General features: G+C 37.1%; 1 protein-coding gene across 1 annotated transcript in view; it reads left to right on the top strand.

Moving 5' to 3' along the window:
* Window positions 1-26539, top strand: part of zmp:0000001236 (mastermind-like protein 2) — a 47736-nt gene that overhangs the window by 14795 nt on the left and 6402 nt on the right. Inside the window, exon 2 of the mRNA XM_060887959.1 lies at window positions 21876-23129. Within this exon, the coding sequence (XP_060743942.1) occupies window positions 21876-23129 (1254 nt within the window). The remainder of the gene's footprint in view (window positions 1-21875; window positions 23130-26539) is intronic.

The raw sequence follows: 26539 nt of genomic DNA, 5'->3' as shown, positions 1-26539 counted from the left end.
AATTGTGACTTTACACTCACTCACAATTTCTTGACTGTGTTGCCACCCAGAAATGTCATCTACGTATGTACTGTAGAAGTGAAAGTCATGAGCTGCTTGTGTACCCATATTTAGCTAAATGGTTTAAACCATAAGCAAACATTTTACTGGTTAGTTATTTCCTAATACAATTCACTAGGTTTATATTGGCAGCTTAGACATAAACACAGTGTAATTCTAGTGTGTTGGCTAAATGCCCATAAGCTATTTCATATCCTGATTGGTGGTTTGTTACAGTATAATCTTTAATTTCTGAAAGCAGGCCTCATACAGCCACATTTCTTTCCGTGTTAAAGGTTTGAATAGTGAATAAGAGGATAGTGATCTGAAGATAACAGCATTCTTTTTGTTTCTTGTTTGCAGAATCAAACATTCCCTAGATTTGACTAAAGTCAGTAACTATATACACAGTACATGCTCCACATACACGCAACATCACTTGTCATGTATATTTGGGTATGACTTATTATTTATTTCACAGGCATCAAAAGCAAATATAAAGATATGTTAATATGCGTCATTCAATAATTGTTATATTTAGCACATCACTTAACACAATATCTTGGATAATAAGAATAAAGGAAATAATTAATAATACTTAATAATTAATAATTAATAATACAGAATCTGCTCCTTCCCATTAATTCTCTCGATTTCTTTCTTTAAATGTTTATATATTTACATTTACTCGTTTTTATATTTATATTTTTATTTATTATTTAATTTTGAGCTGAGGAGATAAAGGTTATGGCCCAGAGGCAGAACCAGTGAGACACTGCTGCATCTACATATTCTCATCTATATATTCTCTTGCTATTGGGAAAACTATGCTTTGCCTATTTATTATTAATATATGTGTATTTGTAATTCTGAGCCACCATTAGCACAGCATGACATTAGCTAAAATAGCTGCAATTATTTTTCTCAGCTTTGAAATTATACTTATGTTTGCCATTTTTATTACATTACACTACACATACAAGTCTATTCCTCAAATATACACAGAATTCTTGAATCAGAATATGTGAATTTTTATTAGAAACAAATCAATTCAATTAGATTTTTTTTTTCTTTTTGCAGATTATTATACCTTATCCTTTGTAACAAATTAATAATGAACAGAAAACATAACCTTATTATTCTGGACTAGTAATACAATTTATGGAGGAATTGAGATTAATAATAAAATGCTCAAGATGTTCTTGTATGTGACACGGTCGTAAAACAATCAGAAAGTCTCAGCAGGTATCGAGCTTTATTTTCAAATCTGTAAGAGTATGCCTTTATTATGGCTCAAGAAAAGATTGCTTACAGAAGCACTTCTTAAAGTGGGTCATATGGAAGCATAGCTGGAGACCTGTGATTGTTTTTTAATTTTATAAATTATTTTTATTTTATTTTTTTCATTTTCTACACTGTTGCAAATCTAAACTATTATTATTATTATTATTATTATTATTATTATTATTATTTTTATTATTATTATTATATAAATATTTAGGTATTATAGTTATAATACAGTTATAGAGTTTTTGTAGTATTAGTAAATTGAGTTGTCACTTAACGAAAGCTTCACTACTGTAAATCTCAAGCAACTCTAATAGGTTTATAAGTATTTCTAACACTGACCTAATGTCATCTTAGAATATGAGCTTAATATCTGTACAATTGGATATTATTTGTAATAAATATAAATTCTGCTCAGATGGGCTCAGTGAAATTTATGTTACAGTTAAAAGTGCCTTTGGGTACAAACAGTTTGAGAACCTCTGGCTCACAGGTTGATCTTTTCCCACATTCTTATTATTGCTGAAGGGTCACCTGACTTTAATATTTCTACCAACACTAGCAACATAACTGAAACCTAATGGGAAACTTTTGTGTACTAAATGAACAAGAGTAAGAGAAAAATGTATGTACAGTATCAGATCCCCAGTTTGTCTCTATATGTATAGAAATAGTGTGCTCAGACATGCATTTGCTACCATCAGCATTCCTGGGATCCTACAGTTTTCTTGGAAATACAGTGGGGAAATGGGTAGATTTTTTTGTATCCTCAGTAGGATCACATGCTTTTACTTTTTTCTGGTTCACATGAAGGCCACACACACATGCACATATGCGTGCACACACACACATGCACACATAAGCTCTGCTGAAACTGTTGCAACCTTGAACTCTCCGTGCCACTGTCAGAGCTTCCCTTGGCACAGTGTAAACACAGCTGTACAAAACCACCAAACACTGCAGACAAACAAACAGATCTTAATAAGTGAACAGGACTGCTGGAGCTAAGAAATCCATGTCACTCTTGTAAAATTATAAAGCTTTTTTTTTCTCCTAACTTCTATAATCAGAAGTCTACATGCAGTTAAATGTTTCATTGTATTTGTCTCTCCTCTGGGGTTGCCTGTAGTAGGATTAACATTAACACTGTTAGAGTGTCAAAGAAAAATAAACACAAGCCATAACAACGGAAACGTGAGCCACCGAATCCATCCAAATACAATATGATTGCAGTTGCTTAGCTTATATAGTTGAGCACATTGATAGACGATGGAAGAAGAAGCTGTTGTGTGTGTGTGTGTGTATACCTCCTCTTTTCCCAGGATGTTGGTTAGATTCAGTGGGACCTCTGCTGTGGTGCCTGCATGCGGCTGCCAATATTGAACTGCAGGCCTTACTCGGAATGTAAGAAGTGTGTGGGAGTCGACTGGGGTTCAATTTCTTCTGCTTGCTCTCTTTTTCCCTTGTTGTGAAATCTTCTCATAATGTGCTCCTTTGTTAAACCAGCATCCTATTCAAGCCCATTCTATATATCTTACAATGAAACTATTGCACCCGATACTGGTCAGTCAATTGGATGTCATCGGTTGTGGTGGGAGAAAAGCCGAGAGTGGACTACACGTAAAAATTCAGTATTATTTAAAGGAAGCACTTTAACTATGTTGAGAAAAATGTTTCATTTCTTACGGCTGAAAATTGCCCTTTGGCAACTCTTCTGCTTTTTCTTTCAGTTAAACCAGCTTTGAAAGCTCTGAATACATAAACAACATGACTGCTATTCCCATAGGAGACTTACCACATTCAGATTTCCATATGGAGGGATACAGCAATCATATAATTATAGACAACTGGTAGAATCCCATTAACTGTTTGAAGCTGGCAAAAAAACAACACACATTCACATAGTCTATACAGTTATAAGGACTGTATTTTCATTTCATTGTCAGCATTGCAAAGTGACATAACGTTTATGTTACTAAGTACTGACAATTGAGAAGGACTATTGAAATAACCTGTGAGGTTTCCAGATTAATTCAGATTCCATAGTTTGCTTCTTTCACTTACAATGCCACATAATGTTCACCATCTGGTTTTAGCATAACAGTTTGTATCTTGACTGAGTTGGCTCTAAGTAAACACTCACTGAGGTAGAAATATTGAAAAATATATTCGTTTTCATTTGGACAATGTGCATTAGATTTTGTTAGATTATTTGGAATAAAAAATATGTTTTAAACTCAAATTCTGATATGAACAGATCATTTTATTTATTTATTTATTTATTTATTTATTTATTTATTTATTTATTTTTGCTGCAAACATTTACAAAACATCTGGAGGTGTGCATTTGAACTGGGGTCCTGCAGGACACAACAGAAATGTCAGAACCAGAGGGGGTTTTACTGACATGCAGGTCAGACAAAGAAAGACAATGTTAATTAACTTGAACATATTCAACTTGAACACTGAATATATTTACAGCATCTTTAGTAACTGCCTTTGAATTATGCTAGTAGACTGTTCACATTTTTGCAAATAGAAGCAATAATATTCTTTGGAAATTGCCATGATCAAACAAATACTGCATGAGCGGGAACAAAACTGTCCTACACACATCTGTTATTAAGATGAATTATAATCTTGAGTGATATGTCTAAAGTTGAGGAAATATCAGAGCTGAAATTTACTCACAAGTCAATTTTTTTTAAAAAAGCCCTTCGTTTTTAGGCCACACCTAATTCCATTTCAATCTTGAATCCAGCTAAAGATATAGATATTTGAAGCAGTAAACTAATACAGATACAGCTGTCATAAACAACACTCTTACTTCATGTATAGAAACACTGAGAGAGACTGGCATCTCGATCAGGGTGTTTTTCCACCTTGTGCTTAGTATTTCTGGTATAAACTCCGACCATTCCTGACCACGATAAAGTGGTTACTGAAAAAGAATGATCTGAATAATACAGAAACGTATTCAGTGTATAGCCAAGTAGGTAGAAATTTACTTCTGGTGGGTGCTATTATATCAATCCTAAATACCATGCTGATGTTAGAAGTGATTGTTTGCAGTTTCTATGGGGTATATATATATATTCACATTCATATTCATTTGGCTAGTGTCATGATTCATTCTGACAATACAGCACAGCTGCACTGTTGGATGAGAGCCAGATGTTGGTGAAATAGAGAGATTGAGAGAGAGAGAGAGAGAGAGAGAGAGAGAGAGAGAGAAAGAACAGGAAACAGCTCGGCATGCCATAGGAGACTCTTTGAAAACAGGAAGGCAGCTTCCCTGCTCGGGAGCTATTTCCCGTGGCAGGGTGATGGGTGGTGGGGAGTCACTGGGCTTCTGACGTCTGCTGGGAAAAGAACCTTAGGACTGGAAATAGTCTTGTTTGGACATACTGGCGAAAGAAACTGTTTGCTGAAAGATATTAAGTGCCTGTTTGTCATTCCTTTGACACTTTTTTCTCTTGCAGGTTAAAACCTTTATCAAACTTATGATATCTGTATTACTATAAAATTAGTTTTTGTTTTACACAATTCTAACAATTCTAGTGCCAAACTGGTAAGAAATGATTAGGGTATGGGTAGAATTCTGGTTCCTGTGTGGTTATAACCAGAGGTTGTGATCATCCTTGGTATCAGTGACTTGTAAACTTGTAAACAGTAGGTTCTCATTGTTGTGAGATCGTTTCTCTCCCTCTGAGCTCAGTAACCCCTGCTGGTTTCTCACATGGAAAGAGTGCTGGTCTAATTCACTAATCATCTACACTCTTTGTTGTCAGCGTTCTGTTAAAAATCTGATTTGCATTATGCTTCACACACACATACAGTACACACACACATGTGTACACATACAGTACACACACACGCACACCGACATGCATGATGAAGCAGTCGCAAATAAAACCTCATAAACACACTCACCTACTATCTAGAGTCACACAGACTCTCTCACATTAGCTCTCAGCTTTAGCTAACCTATATTTGATTTCATTTTCACACACTTGCCAGAGCAGCATGTGGTCTGATTGAGATAAAAAGGAAGGGATTAGGTCCTGCTCTCAACGCTGATGAGACATGTTTAGGAAAATAACTCTAATAAAACCAGATCAGCACTCTGCAGTTTTGTGTCTGATCAGGAACGTGCACAAGGTAGAACACAGATCCAGTGTTGCTCTGGGAGGTCTTTCATGTCCTTCTTCTTCTTCTTCTTTTAATTCTACTTCATTTTCTGTCCTTACTTTTTAGCTCATTCTTATACACATGACAGGGTGAAGTAAACAAGGGAGAAATGTGGAGATGCATATAAATACACAGAAATTCAAAGAGCTCTGGACCAAGTGAGCTATCAGAAAATGGAGACAACATTGAAACGAAACACCAGCACAGCACACGAGAGCAGAAACTACCACTAAACCCAGAGAACACTGTGCTTTTGTAGCAGACATTGTTCAAGAGATACTAAGAGGCTTTTGTTTGTGAATGTACTGTCTACTAGCTTTGCCAAAATATTGTGCATTTAGAGGTTAGTGGAGCAAATTATTGCAGTTTTTTCATGCCAGTGTCTTTGCTCTTTGAAAACTTTAACTCTGTGATGAGACAGAGCTGTAATTGCGATTGTATCAATACATCTCAGGATAAAGTGACTGAGAAATAAGAGACTGTTAATTTTTAATTACCTTGGAGAGAAAATTATTCTTGAGTGCACTGTAATTGTCTCTTGAAAGGATTTGTATCAATGCACAAAACATTTCCATTTACAGCTTTTTGCTTATTCAGAATGGCTTATCCTGATAAACAAAAACATATCCTTATGCTAGTACAAAACGATCAGGGCCTACGAGTATCATCAAGGTAGTGAGAATTACAGAAAGAAAAAAAAGTGAATAAACACCTCTGTGCTCGTTTAAGTGCTTGATGAAGAGGTCATTATCGAGCACAGAGAACGGGTTTGAGGCACGGCTACGATGTATCGTCATGGTTGATGGCTGGGAGGCTGAAAGGAATTGTATGTTTGTTTGGCTTTTATTCTTACTGAAAAAATGAAACAGTATTTTTAAGGAAGAAAACACATTTTATGCTACGACACTACACTACACTTTCATAATCTCATAAAACTTAATGAATCCACAAAGGTTCGATTCAAAAAACAAAATGTCCTAATTATTATATAAGATATAGGAAAATGAAAAATAAAGGTACATAAACAATTGTTTTATAATCAAATTGTAGCTGCACAGATTTTATGTAAAAATTCCGACTCAGTTAAGCAGTAGGTGCTTTGAACATATTTCCCCTGTAGAATCCGTGAGCCTCTGCAGTGTTTGCTCTGTGTTGTTGGATAAGCCGTGGGCAGATTTCACAACGACGGTCTTTCTGGTAGAAAGTGACATTTGGATTAAGGATGACAGCAGTGTCATATATTCAGAGGCTGGAACAGAAATGCAGAGATGGACATGCAGTGTGACAGCTTGTCAGGTTTAAGCTGATAGACTCCTTCATGATGTGTCTGTGCATGTGTATGCGATCGTCCCGGACAAGTCTGGGTCAGTCTGAACACAGGTTCGCATCAGTCCTCCATGCTCTGTGTAATGCCAAGGATATACTCTTCAGTGAGGTTATAAGGTATGGCCTTTGTTTAGCTTTATGTCAACAGGAGGAAAGGTTACCTTGTTTGTCATTGCTACTGAAATAATTGACCTAATTAATTGATTTGCCAAATCACATCATTAATATACAGAATCCAAGTTGTCTTCAGTGTGTTGCTTTTTATATCGACCTTCTTAATAATTTAATAGATACTAAGTAATAATTAAATCAGAATGTTTGTCCTGCTACATTGGTGTAATACACTGATTTTGTGTACATTTTGTAAAACCGGGACATGTGTACACAAACTCACATTCCAGATTAATATATTAGACAATGTCAAATATTCTGGAGAAACAATTTAGTTCAAATTTTTTCCTCTTTTCCAACACATCCGATAATGGATTTTTCAAGTGGTCATTTTAAACTGTTGTAAATGATCAAGGTAGATCAATTAAAGCACAACATACTACTTAAATGGCTATAATTATGCAGATTTAGTCTAACTTTATTAAGTAGTCTAATTTAATTTGTAACAGTGAGATTTCAGTATCAGGTTCAGATTTGCACTTTCAGCATTTTTTTTTTAAATAGTCAAATAGTCAGATTTTTTATTTTATTCATCCATTCATTCATTCATTCATTCATTTTCTACCGCTTATCCAAACTTCTTGGGTCACGGGGAGCCTGTGCCTATCTCAGGCGTCATCGGGCATCAAGGCAGGATACACCCTGGACGGAGTGCCAACCCATCGCAGGGCAAAGACACACACTCTCGTTCACTCACACACTCACACACTACGGACAATTTTCCAGAGATGTCAATCAACCTGCCACCGTGCCCCCCTTTTTATTTTATTTACTCTTTTTTGTAAATTAAACAAAATGGGACTTTCCTGTAGCACTCTACTCTATAAAATACATTTTTGGTCATCTAATAACATTTAAAAATGTATACAATACATGGATTTTTCCATGCAGTCATGCCTTATACCTCCCATCTAATTTTTTCAGTTATTTATTTTAATGCATATTATCTGGAGACTACCATTAATTAGTAACACCACTGAAACTAATAGCAAACTGTTTTAGTTGATGTAGCTGATGTAAGTCTTGTCCCACCTGGGAAGTTTAAAGGTTCAAATACAGTAGAAAAAGCAGAATAAAAGTGATATGCTAAACTATCCCTGGATTGTAACTGAAAAACGACATTGTACACCGTCCCCTGAAGCGACTACATTCTTTAGAGCACACACACACTAGTCTTGTTTGCTTCCAGCTCATTGAATAGGTTAAGCTAAGCTGTTTTTCAGACTCAGAGGCCTTAGCACACAGTGTCCAGTAAGAGACAGGCTGGGTATTGTGAAGTGTAGGCTCATCTCTCTGCTGAGAGTGGCAGTGAGGTGCAGGAAGTTACACTGTAATAATGTACATCCCACACTACACATAATGGATGCTTGGGATCTTCAAAGAGCTGCTTGAATCCTCTTTCTCGCTCTCATATTCCCCTCAGGGCTCCCATGATGGAGCTGTGTGCCTCCTAGCTTCTCTTCTGCAATTCTTTTCTGGTTTTTATACTCTGCCGATCTTTTTATTTTATTCCTCCCATCATCTTGTTCTTTCTGCCCCCATGGAGCAGCTTCTAAGCAGGAAAACATAAAAAGAAGAGCGAAAATGCGTTGATGAGGATCACAGTAGTTGTGCTCCTTTCTTGTGTCTCTCTATTGCTTTTATTAAAAAGTGCCCATATCTTTTTTCACATGTACACATACAGGCTCAAAACTGCATCATGTACAGGAAATTCCTGCATAACCAAAGACACACACACACACACACACAGAGAATACTGATACACCTGCACTACATATCTCAGCATGCTTAGCATTTATATGTCACTAATATTTACAATTATACTGATGTCCTAGATTTGAGTCTGTGTAGGTTGATTGTGTAGGTGCAGTAAAATAATGAAATGCATAATCAGTTGTTTTCTTTCCTGCATGCACTTAAGCAGCATGGAAACCAGGTTATTCAAGTCTTGGTGACTGCACAGTGTGAATAAATACGTTCTTACTCGCAGCTGGTTACAGCAGTCTACCCGGAGCTCCTATACATTCTCATTATGACAGACAATCACTAAACAAATGGACTACATTACAGACCTGGTTGGGTTTCATTTCCAGCTTCCTACACAGAGTTCTGTTGGTTATACTGCATGAATAGCTAGGATCATGACACAAATGACTTTCAACCATTTTTAGTCACTACAACAATGATCTGAGACAGTATAAATTGCTCCATCTATACATAGAAATACTTAACTATGGCCACATATGCATATATTGTATGTAAGCCATTCTCAGTCACAGTTTCCTGCTATGAATTTTCATGAGATATGTATATATGCAAATGAGTTTTCTAGTTCACATCCTACTGCCGGGTCACTTGGAAAATAACAGCTTAAATACACCTTAATAATGTGATACATGAAAACCTATAAATGAAAACTCTGTCATATTGTTACATTAATACTTACATTATGCTTGTGTGCATTTATGCAACAGTGCTCTCTGACGAACAGTGCAACTTAAAAAAACTTGTAAGGAGAAACATCTGGAAGAATAAATCTGAAAATGACTCTCAATTGACTCTCAAATGACTCTTAAGATTAAAGTCATATAAAAACTTTTTTGTATAAAGAATAGGCATATTTGATATTCATTCATTCATTCATCTTCTACCGCTTATCCGAACTACCTCGGGTCACGGGGAGCCTGTGCCTATCTCAGGCGTCATTGGGCATCAAGGCAGGATACACCCTGGACGGGGTGCCAACCCATCGCAGAGCACACACACACACTCTCATTCACTCACACAATCACACACTAGGGACAATTTTCCAGAGATGCCAATCAACCTACCATGCATGTCTTTGGACCGGGGGAGGAAACCGGAGTACCCGGAGGAAACCCCAGAGGCACGGGGAGAACATGCAAACTCCACACACACAAGGTGGAGGCGGGAATCGAACCCCGACCCTGGAGGTGTGTGGCGAACGTGCTAACCACTAAGCCACCGTGCCCCCGCATATTTGATATATTTAAATATAAAACACTCTTTATGCAATTAACAAATAAACGAAAGTATATACTACAATGGTAGTATATTAATAAATGACTATTTATTGACTCGGTGATGTCAGAGGAAATTCTTTTTTTCTGCCAGATATTTCTGGTCATATTAGACCCATGGGAAACTGAGCTTTTATCCTCCAGGGACAAATGAGCATGAAATGAAAATAATGGAAGCAAAAGTGTTCCCACTGGACCTGTGTGATATAGAGGAAAATGGACCTGTGGTCAGATGAACTCAGGTTAAGACACCCAGAGCAAGAGGAATGCAGTCAGACATGTCCACTTACTCATCTTGCATGTTTTCATCAAAGTTGGACAATTACCTGACTTTTGTTCCTATTATAGTCACCTGGAAGTCACAGTGACAGGTTGTCCCTTTTTTTTAGTCACAATAAATCTAATGCCAGTGTCATCTTAAAGCGGCTGTAAATGATGTGCTTAACTTCCCACCAGAATCAAGCACAAACTTATATAAATCTTGATAAAATAGATCAGAGTTCTAATCACGCACTTACACACATGATTCCAGAACAAGGAACTTGGCAGTGTGCGCACTTACTGGGTATATCTGGTAGGCTGAATAATGAATCTACACCAATAACGGTGCTTAAGGAAGGTATGTAATAAATAAAATGTGGGTTAGGTGAGGTCAGGTGAGGTGTGCTGTTATAGAAAACTAATCAGCGCCAGGGTCGTGTGGCGCAGCAGAGCAGAGGGCAGCTACAACAAGTACAGAAGTATTTTTATTCCACTTATACCAGTGCAAAGTGCTGAAAACAGTTACAGTTTTGTACTTTATATACTCATTTATATATAGCTACAATTAATGTCGGAAACATCTGTGAAACAAGTTAGTTCCTGTTATCACAGTTGTAACTGTTGTTCTCTAAGAAGCTTCTTTTTTCCGCTTCAGAAAGTATGTTATGTCAGTAAACTAAAAATTAGAACTTGAGCTTTGACTGTTTCATAACACTGACACCTTCTAATAAGCGTTTCCTCACAGAAGATGTCACCATATAAACAATTAGGTGTCATTTATTCTGTTTAGTTAAGATTCTTCTATACATATAAGTCCCTGTATATGCTGTTGTATTAAAATTAGTCCATTAACATATCCCTTGAAGCCGGAACTATTATCAGAGTCACACTTTTATATTTTATACTCTTAATCAGCACGTTATGACCAATCAAAACTTCAACCATACTGTGGTATAAATACAAGTTTAACTCTAGTCTAACTCAGTACGGCAGCACAAACACTAGAATTAGCTAGACAATTATGTTGTATGTGTTAATTATTTTACAGTTTGCGATTAAAAGAAGCGTACTGACTCTTTCTAGCTGCTTATTAAAAGAAGCCGCAGACAATTTGTCACTCTATGGACAGATTATTTTTGTGATTGCTGAATATAATACCCCTTGAAGATACAAAACAACTGCTTACATCACATTTCACATTATGTTCTTTTTCATATATATGCTTTTTAAACATTTAAAACTTAGAATATTTAATGCAGTCTTTAAATTAAATTATTCTATACACAGTAATTTATTTTAGGTCATGTGTATTTGCTGTATGCTGATAAATATGGGCCTGTGTGGGTCTGTATTTCAGTGAAAGGAAGTGAGTAAAGAAAAAAAAGCAATGTTTACTGTATCAGCATGTGTGGGGACAAAAGCCATCAGCATAATGTGTTTTATCCTGTTTATCTGAGTATGATAAGTGCTTTCACTCTCTCTCTCTCTCTCTCTCTCTCTCTCTCTCTCTCTCTCTCTCTCTCTCTCTCTCTCTCTCTCTCTCTCTCTCTCTCTCTCTCTCACTCTCTTTCGCTCTCTCACTTTCCCTCTCTCCCTCTCTCATTCTCTCTCTCTCTCTCTCTCTCTCTCTCTCTCTCACACACACACACACACACTCTCTCACACACACCACACACACACTCACTCACTCTCTCTGTCTCTTTCCTCTTCTCTCTCGCTCACGCTGTCTCTCACACTCTCTCTCTCTCTCTGTCTCTCTCTCTCTCTCTCTCTCTCTCTCTCTCTCCATTCAGAGACAGAATGTAATTAGTTCTCATGGAGAAAGCAGAGAGTGGATGTGAGGTCTATGAGTCTAGAGGCTAAAAGCTCTTGGTTTTCACTTCTATCCGATTGAAATTCCACCTCACGGCACTCAGCAACCTCTGCAACCGTGCAAATATTATGTCTCCTTAGGAACACAATAGTGGTACTTATTTCTTTATTTTGGACATGTTTTTTTTCTTTGAGGGTGGATTTAAAGAGGAAATCTCCCGATTCTCTCAGGAGCGGATTACAACATTACAACAGCAGCATTTCTGAATGGAGTCTATGGCACAGGAATCCTTTACACACATGTACCGTATACCTGCACACATACAGTACAGTATCACACATACAGTACATACTGCACATACACATAAAATATATATACATGCACACAATTAAGGTAAATAAAGACTTCATTATAGTGTCAGTGTTTTACCCTGTGATCTGTGGGCTGAGGTTAATATAATGCAGTCACAGGAATATTAGAAATACTGTATTATGATGGATAATCATACGTTGTTATTGTGAGTTTGTATTGAGTTTAAGAGGGGCCCCAAGTGGGAATGTCTTGGGAAAGAATAGTGTCTAGTATGTCCAAGTAGAGACTTTTTTTTTTTGCCAAGTGTGTGCTTGGAGAAATTCCATGATTCAGTGTTTTGTAGATAATGGCAGAAAAATGTAGTGGCTTTAGAGATTTAGGGTTGTTTCTCAATAGACATTAAAATTGTGGTGAGATATGTGTGTGAACTTTAGAACATGTTGTGGTAATTCTGCAAGTAGACATTGAACATTAGAGTGAGCGGTTTAAATGAGGTAAAAACAAAATGGGAGATCTACAAAATGTAAGAAATGGATTTGGGATTTCACATCTTGATGATTAACCAATATTAAGCACAGACATGCAGTGGAGACCAAAAATTTAAAATCTTGGATTTTCTTTATTTAAAATTGTAAATAAACAGAACAAAACATTTCATAATTATTCAAAACAAACGATTTAATGTTAAATATCTTAAATATATATTATTCAAGATTCTACACTACTTCTATGTCTCTATTAAACTGTAGGTAAATGTGTTATTGATCATATAAATTGTTTTTTCACAAAAAATGGTTATTTACCTCATGTCTAATCTGTTCTAATGAAGTGTGGGTTCAGATGACACAAAGGATTTGATCTAAAATGGATCATAAGGTTTTTTGGCAAATTTGTGGAGTTCAAAAAGGGGACTAAGAATCTCTGAAATTCATGTAAAAATTCTACTTTTCACTGGCGTTCTCAGACTTTTGGACCCCGCTATATGTCGTGGGAATAAAAAAACCTGTAGTGAATCCTTACTATCGATACCTGATGTGTATAATGAATGGGAAACAGGGATATAATAATCCTAATGATCCTTATTCCACAGCACTGTTTAATTTTGTATTTGATTATTCAGAATGTGCTTAATTTTTTATAACAGCGGATCTAACAGCTTTGCCAGCTGCAAGGCAAATCACAGGTTTATATTAATGAGCTTGTTTCAATCCGTTAACATTGTCGATAACGTTCCTTCATTTACAGGGAATTTTATAGTGGATGCGTCATATAAACAAAGACTAATAAAAAAAGATTAAAAAGAAGTGTTTTTAACAGACATATAATCAGTGATATGATTAAGCTTACTGTAGGAGAATGTCTTCATTACAGAATTCTATGCACTTTTTTCCTATTTCTCTGTAACAAACTACATTTTTTGTGTATGAACATAAAGAGAAAGGCTGTTAAGGGAACAATGATACGAGGAGAGAACAATGTTTATAGCAACTATAACATGAGTGATATGTTTCACAACATTAAATGAATTGGAAATAGTTAAAAGGTACAATGTGTTATTATGTGTTGTTTAAACACAACATATTTTAATAAATGTAAATTTAAAATTGTTGGCCAATTTCTGTGGTATAAGAGTAATAAAATATTTCTATGATGTACTGTTACAAGAAAATAGCGGGAATTTCAGGGAAGTATTCCCATATAAAAGCATTCCCTGTTAGGTTTTATTCCTTACATAGCTTTTTCAGAACTGCTGTTAAAACACAAGTGGACTATTTCTATTGCCTGCGCTGCAAGCACTTGATTAAACTACTAATTTCTGGTGAATAGTCTGTCTTCCCCAATTTGCTGTGCTTTCACAGAGTAAAGCATTATTTCAAGGAGGGATGCTGGCACCTCAGTCTACTTGGCACTTCCTCAGGCTTAGTTATTGTGCTTAGGGAAGCTTTTAAAATGTATGAGACAAGCAATGGGACTGGATGAAAAAAAAAGCCTATAATAAATCACCACACCCTCCTTTTTTCAAATTTGCTTCTCCCAACACTTTTGAACTTAGCATGCATGTGCCTGCACTTACATGAATGAACTTGGCACATGCCTTTTGGCTTCTCATGATCTAAAGTAGAGCTGCACAGGTCATTACATATTTCCTGATGAAAACAGAACCTTTGATGTCTTGAGAGTAATAAGAAGGGCTTTACATCTATCACATTCAACAAATCTTTAACTACTCCTGTCATGTGCACTGGAACTATAAGGCTCTATTTCTGTTGATATGCAAGAAGTTCTGTGGGTGGATATTTATGTCCTCCTGATCTAAATCAATATCTAAATAGCATTGTGTCACTGTGCTGAGACACTTCTGTTTCTGAATGAGAGGAAATGATTTAATTGGATATTACAGCACCATGCTTAACAATACTTCATGATGAGGATTATAGATTCATTCTATCCATTATACTGTCACAACCAGGGAAGGAAGGAGACGGACCCGTACACAGGATAGCTTCAAATGAATGGGGTTTAATAAATGATAAAGACAAAGACAGTAAAAAAGGACGAGGACTAAACTAATACAAATGACGAGACCAAACCTTGACTAGACGTAACCAATGAATCCGCGCTGCCATCGGCAACACGGCTCACATTTATACAAAAGAGAATGACATACAATTAGGATCAGGTGTGGAGACAGGGAGGAGCAGACGAAGGCGGGGCAGTCATGTGACAACAATAACAACAGCACATGGCCGAAAGTCCGCGCTGATCCCTGACATATACCAATTGCTAAGAATATATAAGTGCCTTGATCTTAAGCCTTAATTTTGCATTTGAGCCATGATCACATAAATAGGAAATAGAGTTAAAGTACGGTTGCTTCAAACATTTTGGTCCGGCATGGTAGACAAAGCTCTGCACCATCTGTTGTTCATCAGTACAGAGACATGCAGCATCTATGTCTAAATGCATTGTAGCCGTCCATATGATTTGTTGTGGCCCAACGCCTTACCTATACTTTATTTTGTATTTGTCTGTAAGCCTTTACTTTTTGAAAAGCTTAGCTTCAACCCAAGGTTATATTAAGTTAAAATTATTATTTAGTATTAATCATTTATTCATCATCAGTAAGCACTTTAGTTTAGTTTAGTTTAGTCATTTATAAAGCACATTTAAAAACAACAGCCGTTGCAGCCAAAGTGCTCTACATCAAGTAGAAACAAACAAGAATTGTGCAAAAGTAAAAACACAATCCAAAACAAACCAAAAGAAAACACATAAAACTTTACACTTTCAAACAGAGTTAAAACATACAGAATAAAAGTGTGTTTTTAAAGCAGATTTAAGCAATGAGACAGTGGTAGCAGATCTTAAATGAAGAGGGAGATTGTTCCACAGCTTTGGAGCTGCTGTAGCAAATGCCCGATCGCCCTTAGTTTTAAAATGTGCACGAGGTACGGAGAGAAGGAATTGATTAGCAGACCGAAGAGATCTAGGGGTAGGGTACGGAGTGAGGAGGTCACAAATATACTGGGGAGCGCAACCATGTAAAGCTTTAAAAACATAAAGTAAAATCTTAAAATCAATACGGAACTTAACTGGGAACCAGTGTAATGAGGCAAGTACTGGGGTAATGTGCTCACGTTTCCTGGTGCCAGTCAGTAATCTCGCTGCCGCATTTTGTACCAGTTGTAAACGGTCGAGAGATGATTTAGGCAAGCCAAAATAAAGAGAGTTGCAGTAATCCAATCTTGAAGTTATAAAAGCATGAATTATCGTTTGAAGGTCCTTCATAGAAAGCATCTTCTTGATTTTAGCAATTGATCTTAACTGAAAAAAGCTGCTTTTCACAACAGTGCTAATCTGTTTATCAAAGGACAACATAGGATCAAAAACAACACCAAGGTTTCTAATATGATCATGTACATTAGCAGACAAAGGGCCAAGCTGCTTTATAAGACCAGAAGACACAGTTGTTGGACCAAAAACTATTATTTCGGTTTTGTCATTATTTAACTGTAAAAAATTCAGATCCAGCCAGCACTTAATGTCCTGAAGACAAGCAAACAGAGTGGATATAGAGCAGTTATTGTTTTTAACAGGAAAATAGAATTGAGTATCGTCAGCATAAAGATGATATGATAAATTATGTTTCTGAAAGATATAACCGAGTGGAAGCATATACAATGAGAAAAGCAAAGGACCCAAGATAGAGCCCTGAGGAACACCATAGGAGATTTGAGCTCTAGATGAAAACAATTTCCCAAATTCACAGAAAAAGATTGTCCTTAAGATAGAAAGCAAACCAGTTCAGCACAGATCCCTGAAAACCGGCTACTTGATTAAGTCTTTGTAGAAGGATATCATGATCTATTGTGTCGAATTCTGCACTTAGATCGAGCATGAGTAGAATCCAGCAAGAACCAGAGTCAAGTGACAATAAAATATCATTGGTAACCTTCAATAGGGCGGTTTCAGTACTGTGAAATTCTCTAAACCCAGACTGAAATTTGGCAAAGATGTTAAAAGTATTTAGGTAAGAGGAGACCTGCGAATACACAACTTTTTCCAAGACCTTTGAGATGAAGGATAATTTTGATATCCAGTAAGTCTGTAATTATCCAGCGCATACTGATCGAGATGATAATTTTTTAACAATGGTTGAACTATAGCATGCTTAAAAGAGGATGGTACAATTCCATGTGTTAAGGAGCTATTAATAATAGCAGTAACAACTGAACTCAAAGCTGGAAAAACCTCTTTAAAATGTGCGAAGGCAAAACATCAGAGTGACAAGAGGAGGGCTTCATACTAAGAACTATTTCATGAAGCTGTGAAGGAGACATGAGTTGAAAACTAGATATTGAGCTCCGTTGCGAAATCATTTCTAGAGGAAGATAATTTTGAGATGGAATATTAGACCTGATACGCTCGACTTTTTGTGAAAAAGATTTAAAAACTGTTCACACAAGTCAGTGGAAATTTCTAGTGATGCACTATGAGCAGGATTTAAAAGGACATTGATTGTATTAAAAAGTATCTTTGGCTTGTTTGCATTTTGAGCAATTAAATCTGACATGTATTTCCTCTGTGCCTCCTTAACAGCACTCTGGTATTGTTTAAGACATTCTCTGAAGATTTTGTATGAAACCTGAAGTTTTTCTTTCTTCCAACTATGCTCAGCACGCCTACACTCTTGTCTAATAGCACGAATAGGTCCCTTAAACCATGGCTGTACCTTTCTTTTCACATTAGATCTTTGAAACCTTAGCGGAGCAACTGAGTCTAAGGTGGAGTTGCAGGTAGTATTAAAAATTTCAACTAATTTATCAGGATGGACACCATAGTTGGAATTTGGGTAGATAGGTATACATCATTGAAAGACTTAGCAGTAGAAGAATTAAAACATCTAGAATAGCGAGGAGAGTGATAGGCTTTAGGCAGAGAGCATGGCAGTACCGAGTCAAAAATAATTGGACAGTGATCTGAAAAAACAGCAGCACATAGTTCAACATGATTCACAGGAAAACCACGTGACAACACTAGATCCAAAGTGTGATCTTTCTGATGTGTAGGGCCAGTGGCAGAATGAGAGAGATTAAAAGAGTCTATAAGAGATAAAAACTCTTTGACCAGAGGCTTTGAATGACAGCAGACATGAATATTAAGTCACCCACAATTAAGAGACTATCAGAGCGTGACACTAAGGAAGCCAATAAGTCCGAAAATTCTTGAATAAAGTCCTTATTAGATTTTGGAGGTCTGTAAACCAGGGCACAGAGCAGTGAAGTGGGAAAATTAACCATGAACAGTTGCACCTCAAAACTTTGAAAGTTTTCATCAGGTAACCGCCTTGCACTTAAAACAATTCTTGAAAATAGTTGCAATTCCACCTCCATGGCGCACAGATCTAGGAGAGTTATAGAATGAATAGTCAGGAGGAGAAAGTTCAACTAGGGCTGTATGATCACCCGGACTGAGCCTTGTTTCTGTCATGAATAAAAAATCCAAGTCGTGAGTGACACAGAAGTCATTTAAAATGAATGCTTTGTTGGACACAGACCTAACATTTAAGTGCCCAAATTTAACCGGACGATCCACAGGCCAAGAACGATCTGACAGGAGACTGGTTGGTGGGAAGATTGTTGAATATTCCAGAAATGCAAGATTACAGAGGTTGACTTCAGCATCCATTCTAACATGGGAGAGGTGGACGGGACCAAAGAACTGATATTTAGTCAGCAGCACGAGGTCGAGAACGACTGACAGAATGAAATTTGTGACGAGAGCCGCGATGAACATAGCGTCGACGACGGGCAATCCCCAAACCGCAACAGATATTGTAAGTTTTTTCTGGTAACGGCAGTGATGTGTTCAGCCGTATCAGTTCAGCAGGCGAATAACGAAAAACCATTGTACAAAAAAACGCGTTAGCCTGAAAACCACACCAACACACCCTATTGGGTAGGAATAAGGCAGACCGGATAAGAAAGCCCCAGACCTTTAAAAACCCAAAACTCAGAGAAAACAGGTAAGAAGAGGGGAGAAGAGGGGATCAAGGCTCGAGGAAGGTCAATGAGGGACAGAAAAAGATTACGAAAAAATGTCAAGAAGTATAGCTTATCCGGTAAACAGCTTGGTCATTAAATGGTTCATCCCGAATATATAATCCACAGAAACCATAAGTAGAAATGCATATGCAAATGACCATTGCAGAAATGAATCCATAAAGGCGAAGGGGTAAGCTGCAGCAAAACACGCAAACCAGCATGTCGGCGATACTCGGACGTCTTCCAAAGCGCGATGCAAAATCCACAAATGATAGAGACAAATAAAAATAAATAAACAAATAAATAAATACAAATTTAAGGTTGAACAGATCAAACAAACAAACAAACAAACAGACAAAAACACCGGAGAGCAGCGGCAGACAAACACGCCAGCGTTCACTCAACCGGAGGTCATATGACTCTTTAGCTCTTTAGCCTTCTCAGAATTGTGGTAGATTTGTAGCCTTTCACTTTACCAATTGGAACGATCATGGGGCATCAGACACACATTCACAGCTAGGAGTAGTTAGGAGTAATCAGTCCACTGGCATGTTTTCTGATGTGTGAGGAAACAAGACTACTGTACCATTCCGTCAGCTCTTGGGAAGTGGTAGCTCAGTGCTTAAGATATTGGCCTAGTGCTCAGAAGGTTGTAAGTTGATAGGTCAGAACCACCAATATGCCTGAGCCCTTAAGCAAGGCCATTAACACTCAGTTGTATAAATACATATGAAATATAGTAATTAAATAAATAAATGTTAAATTATTATAAAAATATTAGTCACCCTGGATAAGGCATCTGCCAAATGCCATAAATGTGTTATTAATACTCATTTCTAATAAATTATAAACAGACATTTAGTATTACAGGATATATGCACTGAGAGTTATATACTACTATCTTCATCAGGAGTCACTTTGAGGAAGATCCTGTGCTTCTGAGCTCATTAAACTTTAATCAGAAAATCTATTTTCAGATCATTTCTAGATCCGTCAGGAGGATTTCCCACGAATAGAGGCCGCTGTTTCTCCGCGACCTCTCCGCCAAAATGAGCCCACTGGAATTACTTTATATGTGGCTAGCTCACCAGTGGAGTACCACTGATATAGCATTATCTGTGTCTGTCATTTTTCCATCTGAATTGACCACCCTGAACACTCCAGAAATTTCACTGATATTTTATCTGTATGTGAAGGACAGGCAGTAGCTCTGTGTTTAATCCAATAGAGTTTCCATGTTTCCATGTTACCATGAATCAACAGACCAAACACAAAATATTTTTTTAAGAATTAGTGTATTTGTTTCTCCTCAGAAGATGTGAAAGGTGAAGCAGAATGTTAAGTCCACAAAGACTCGGAGGACAAACATAAAGTTTGAAAGTTTATGTAGTTCAGTAATTGAAATCATATTTTGGGCTCTATAAATAGGTCTTTATTAACTGTTCTCATTTACTTTACATGCGTTGAAGTGCTGTTAGTATTAAGTTAAAAACTTAAACTTAGTAAAAAAAAAAATCAGTATTTCTTGGTTGACTTTTTACCTGTTCAAGAAATAACATAAAAAAAAGCATAGCATTAGTCATCCCTAACATGATGAGTCAGACAGTATGAGGGTGGTTAGGAACTGATCTCATTCATACTGAAACAGCATATGTAAGCAAACACAGAGAGCAAAAAAAAAAAGTGAGAAATGCGAGACAGCAAGAGAGAGACGTATTCACTCCCAACCCTGAAGGCATGAATCACTTTACCACCCTGACAATGTGTAATATTTCCACAGATAAAAAAACCCTCTCATTTGCTACTACAGTCAGAACTGCTTCACACTTTCCCTATCTCCACAGTAATATAATTGTTATTCCTAACACGTTTTCTCTCCCAGGCTGATAATGTCAGTCCGTATTTGTATGATTTTGAATTTTTTTATATCACTGGTTGTTTTTTTTATCCCTGGAAAAATGATTGCACTAGAAGCTACTGTGCTAAACTATGTTCTCAACTACAGTTCAAATGCTTCCTTATAGCGACTTAAAAGAGACTTATGAGTCATTGTTCTGAACTCATTTACATAAATGAAGACATGCGAGACAAAGAGAACAGTCTTGCAGACAAAGGAGAATGCTGCTATCTTTACAGTGAGCCAACAGTGGGAAATATAATTCATGCAAATGAGCCAAACAGATAAAGGCTTTCTTTGTCTAGCTGCTCTATATATCTGATGGCTAAATTTAACTGCTTGATTAATGCAGGGGTTTCAGATCAGATTTTTTGTTGTTGTTAAACCTTATTTGTTCCAGCATATTTTTTGCCAGTAAATTATACCTGTGAGCACAGCCTTCTTATAAAAAAAAAGACAGTTAGATTAACACATGCTTCATCTCACGGCCAATGTGCCAGTGTACTGTTTCTCTTTTTAATTTAACTTTGTAGCAGCTATCCATTTTCCTGGTCTTGGAGGAAAATTTTCAATGTAATCATAAAGGAAAAAATGAACAATTCTCTGCTTTTGCTTTTATCCAAAATGGCCAACTGAATAAGGCAGAAAAGCTCACAGTAGATTACAAAATTGGGTCAATTTACATAAAGATAATTTGTTCCTGAGACACATTTTTTTCATTCTAATATGAAACATTATAACATTTTAATTGGTTTTTAACATTAAATTTAGGCTTGATAAGAGTTCATTAATTAGGTAGAAAAAGGTCTTGTTACATTATGTACACGTCCAGCTGCAGAAAGTGTAGAGAAAGAGACCACAGGCTTCAGAAGAATCCTCATGTGCTTCACTATTTCATTTCAATTGCTAGTTATTTCTTTCAAAAATTGCAACAGATGTATTGCTCTGTTCAATAGAATTCCAAATTAACAATTAATTATTTGCCTTTACAGCTGCAGGGGTCCCTTAGAAGAAAGATTGAGGGGCAGCCGTCTGGATACACTGCTAATCAGAATGGCCATTTCTCTGTGGGCCCTGGGCCAGACTTCAAGCGCCTTCGTATGGAGACAGGCTCTCTTCGTGCTCGTGCTTGCTCTATGGATGCAGGGCAGCCTCAAAGTTTAGCTGGGTCAATAGCTTTGGGCCAGGTTCCTCGGCGAAAAGATCCCTTCATGATGAGCCAAGGTATAGGCAATGATATTTTCAACATGACTCTCAGAGATATGAAGAAAGAACCAATTGATATTCAGACCTGCAGCCAGTCATCAGCGGATCCTGCAATGATGGTGTTTGACTTTAAAGATGAGGGTGGAGGACAGATTGACCCCGAACTCCAGGATCTCTTTGATGAGCTCACCAAGTCAGTACCGCCTCTCAATGACCTGGAGCTGGAGAAAATGCTGAAACAAGATGATGACTTTGGTTTAGATCTCGGTCGACCCAGCTCAGCCGGTGCAGTCAATCCCTGCCCTCATTTAGATAAACCAATCAAAACAGAGTACTCACCTGATTATTGCCAAGCACCTGGAAGCTCTCCGCAGCTCAGGCCTGCATCTGCTGGACCTTCCTTCTCAATGGCCAACACTACTTTATCAACTTCCCCCATTGGGCCTGGGCAAATGACCCACAATCATGTACCACAGACCTCAGGTTCATCTTCAAGAGGACTACCTGCCTGGCCTGAGATGTCACATGCTGAGCAGCTAAAGCAAATGGCAGCAAACCAGCAGCCCAAACAGCAGCCCAACTCTCTCCTCCAGCACCAACAAAACCAAGCTGGAGGAGTGAGGAACTGGCCCTCCACCATGAGTGGCCACCCCAGTTCCTTTTGTCAGGAACCAATGTCCAGCACTGGTCTGCTAAGCCAACCGAGAGTTAGCTCTCAGGGCACTGGTCAAAGCAAAGGCCTGCCTAACTGCCTTTTTAAGCCCAGTGGTTACAACCCATCAAATCCCACTGAAATAAAAGCTCTTAGCAATAAACCAATGCTGCATTTCACCCCTAAAGCATCAACTTCAACGACAAGCCAACAAATCCCCCATATGTCTGGGTCACAGAGCAAACAGACTCCACAGCAGCAGTCTACAGGAGGTCAAAACACACAATTCCAGTTGTCTATGCAATCATGTCTTCAACCAAAGCCCCTGAGGGCTCCTCTTAACCAACATGGTCCTGGAATCAATTATAAACTGAACCAACAAAGACAGGTAGGACACTTTACTTAAAGCATGACTGTCAAACCTTTTCAGAAATCCTAAGTAGGACAATCAGCTCAGCAGCTGAATTCTGCTGATGTTTAAAACACTAACGCTAAATTTGAAACAGCAGAAACAAAATCTAATTTTATTTGTGTAATGATTATTACACTGATCTGGGAGTTGACACGCATATTATTTTAATACACTATCAGGAGAATCAGACTCGTTTTAAAGCTGTTTCAGGCCTGACTGACTATTTTTGTATGGTCTTATGGGAAGGGACATTAACATTAACTGTGATTGTATAACAGTATTCATTTTATTTGAAGTAATGCCAGCATATTGTCCTGGGTATAACATATTTAATCCCAAAATCCATATTAGTGCTTCTCATGATTTCTCATGACAAGTGCTACTGGTCCATCTGCTCTAGTTAGTTCATATGTAGCATTTTGTCTCTTTATTTTTCTGGATTTGCATTGACCATGAAGCTTAGCCTGCACTTTTCTCTTTACTTTATGCAGCTGTGAGTGACTTCAGTTTGCTGTTAGTTTGTTGTTCCTGTCGCAGTAAATTGTAGTTTCTTGTGTCTGAGCAGTTGCAGGGCATCTTGAATATGTATATCCCCTCAAAGCGATTTGACGAGGGTCTTGGCTCGCTCGACTGTGATGGATTAACATGCAAGACTTCTAATTTCTCCGCCTGTCACAGTTGCTCAGCACCAAGGCATAGATGTGCACAGCGGGATTTGCTAATTGGAGTTTGTTAGCTATGAGGGACAAGTTGTGGAAAATGACAGTAATCTGCTTAGCATGGTTGAACCACTGATTTGTTATGATTGGGGCGATTTAGAACAACCCCTTTTCAGTTATGTACAAACAGCATCCCCTGCCTCACTCTATGCGAAACAGTCAGAAGTCAATCTCCTTCATACAGTTTCATACTATACTTCATACTATTCTCGCAGACTGTAGACCTTGTTTGCATTAATCAGGAATTAAGTTCTCATAAAATGTGCCTAAATTTTTGTCCTGCTGCTACATTACTTTGAACAGATTTAAATTTGAGATACTTTAGTCATAGGCATATCAGGAAAAGGTTTATACTTCTTTTATACTTCTCAACCGATCTATCAGGGTGGACAATCAGAATTAATCCTAGGTCAAGATATGATAAGATTTCAAAATTTATCCATGCATCACAAATTATGCAAATGAAATTAAATCTTAGTTGATGAAATCCTTGATTCTGTCTGCATAGATTTCCTCTAGTGCTCAATGACCCAAGTCTTGCAAGATATTTAATGTGCGTTATTGCACCTCTTGACTGTTGCATATTATATAACAGTAATAATAGGATTTCCCATTACATTGTAGGGGTGTCTGTTGCAACAGTGGTTAGGAAGGAAAAGAGAGGGGCGTGGCCAAACATAGTATATAACATTACCCTGCACATATTACTTCATACCAGTGAATGAATACTGGAAAAGCTGGTTACAAGCTGATTGTAGCTGCTAGTCATTAACATTTGCATGCATTTAACATTTTCTAACATTAATTACCCGTTACGAATGTCAGGAATGCTTGCAAAACTGAAGTCAGGGTGGTAAATAAACCTAACAAGCTAAGAAGAATTGTTGTATAGTGAAGTAGTACTGATAAGCATTATGTTCTTTTTTCTTTATTTTAATTTAATCCTTTATTAATTTTTTACGAGTGGCTTCATCTATTTTGCAAAAACAAACTAGAGACGTTGCATCGGTGAAATGTTATGTTGTTTTGCATTGGTGTCAAGTATCAAAGGCAATATTTGGAATCTATCTGCACTACCATCACAAATCCTTCCAAGCTTCTCTAACCCATTGTTGATTTTGACAATAGTGAATGACTTCATGTTTCTGGACCCTTGCTCAGCAGATTACCATGCCTTTGAAGCACCCGTTTAGCTCCAGAGGAGGATTACGATTATTTTTGGTTACTAATGTCTTATTAAAAGACTCCTATTTGCAGTTCAGTCTAATTTCAATAATATTTATTAGGTGATTAGAAAGATTTTGTAGATAGTCTGGACAAGATAAATATGCAAATGTCTTTCATTTGGCCTCACGATTAAATATTTTAAGTGTATTCCATTGAGTTGCATTCATATACAGTAGGAGCCAACTGAGGTCTGAGCAATCGTTGCATATGTTTCTTCTACAATTTAATGTCAATTTAGTGACGGGAAAATCGGTGTAAAACAAATACATGAAATGCAGACACTATAAATGGACAATTCAGAAATAACTGTGCAATAACTAACACTTTTAAAAACACTCTTTTTTACTAATGTCCACATTTATATATTTTCTTTCATTTTCACATCTATATAGCTGTAAAACATACATTTACTGGGTTACTCATATGTTGAGAGTTTGTTGTGTAACATCATAAATGTATATATGAGCTATACCCTTAAATTGCACGGTTAATTAAGGTTGATATTTTTTTTAAATGTTCCTGGAAGATAAGAAAGTCAGAAACATTTCCACTCTTTATGAAACTGTAATTCCTTTCACTGAAGAAAATGCTGCTGATGGGGTTAAACACTGCTGAATGGGAAACAAAGGCAAAGCTTCTGCTAGAACAGGGGAGAAAAATGGGAGTGCTCAGAGTCTTCCCACAGTCAACTGAATTAGTAATGCCATGGAAATAAAGATCCCGAAATGGTGCCACAGTCCCTCTGGAACCCTCATGAGCAGAGCTGAACTTCCTCCCACCAAGAGCAGCAAAATTCCTGTAAAAAGATCAAGATATGGACTCTGTTTTTCATTTTCTTTTTCTCACAGTCTGCTGATCATTTGTCAGCTTGATCGTGTAAAGATTGGGATCCATATTTTCAAGCATGTTCAAGCCTATGATGGAAATCTAATGGAAATCTTTGTGTCCAGTTGCGAGTCAAAATGCTTCATTCTCTACTTGGGAATTTCCACATAGTGACTTTTTATTTGTTACATGGATAGTACTGCTTTTATTTAATATTGTAATGCCAACTGTCTCATATTTTATGAAGTAACTGTTAAAGTGATTGGTCACAATCAGTCACAAATTAGTGGTTTATGTGCTGGTTGGTTTGGATGTGAGACAGTTGGTAATGCATGAGATTCTGTGGCAGATTTTAAGGGATTATAGGCTGAAATATAGGAGCTTGTCAGTTATTTCCTGTTACATTATTTGGCATATTATTCACAATGTCAACCTTTTAAATTAATCTAAGTTATTTTAAATATTATCTAAATAATATTTAAGTAGAATTATGACATCTACTACTTGCTTATTAAACTACTAGTTACGTCAGTAGTTTAAAAAGGAAACAGAAAACACTAAGTGATTGTAATCATCAAAATGGGCACTTGCCTATAAGAGGAGAAACTGCACGGT

Source organism: Tachysurus vachellii, chromosome 15 (genome assembly GCF_030014155.1).
Source record: "Tachysurus vachellii isolate PV-2020 chromosome 15, HZAU_Pvac_v1, whole genome shotgun sequence".
Taxonomy (NCBI): domain Eukaryota; kingdom Metazoa; phylum Chordata; class Actinopteri; order Siluriformes; family Bagridae; genus Tachysurus; species Tachysurus vachellii.
Note: the sequence above shows the minus strand (reverse complement) of the source record. Positions and strands in the feature narration are given on the sequence as shown.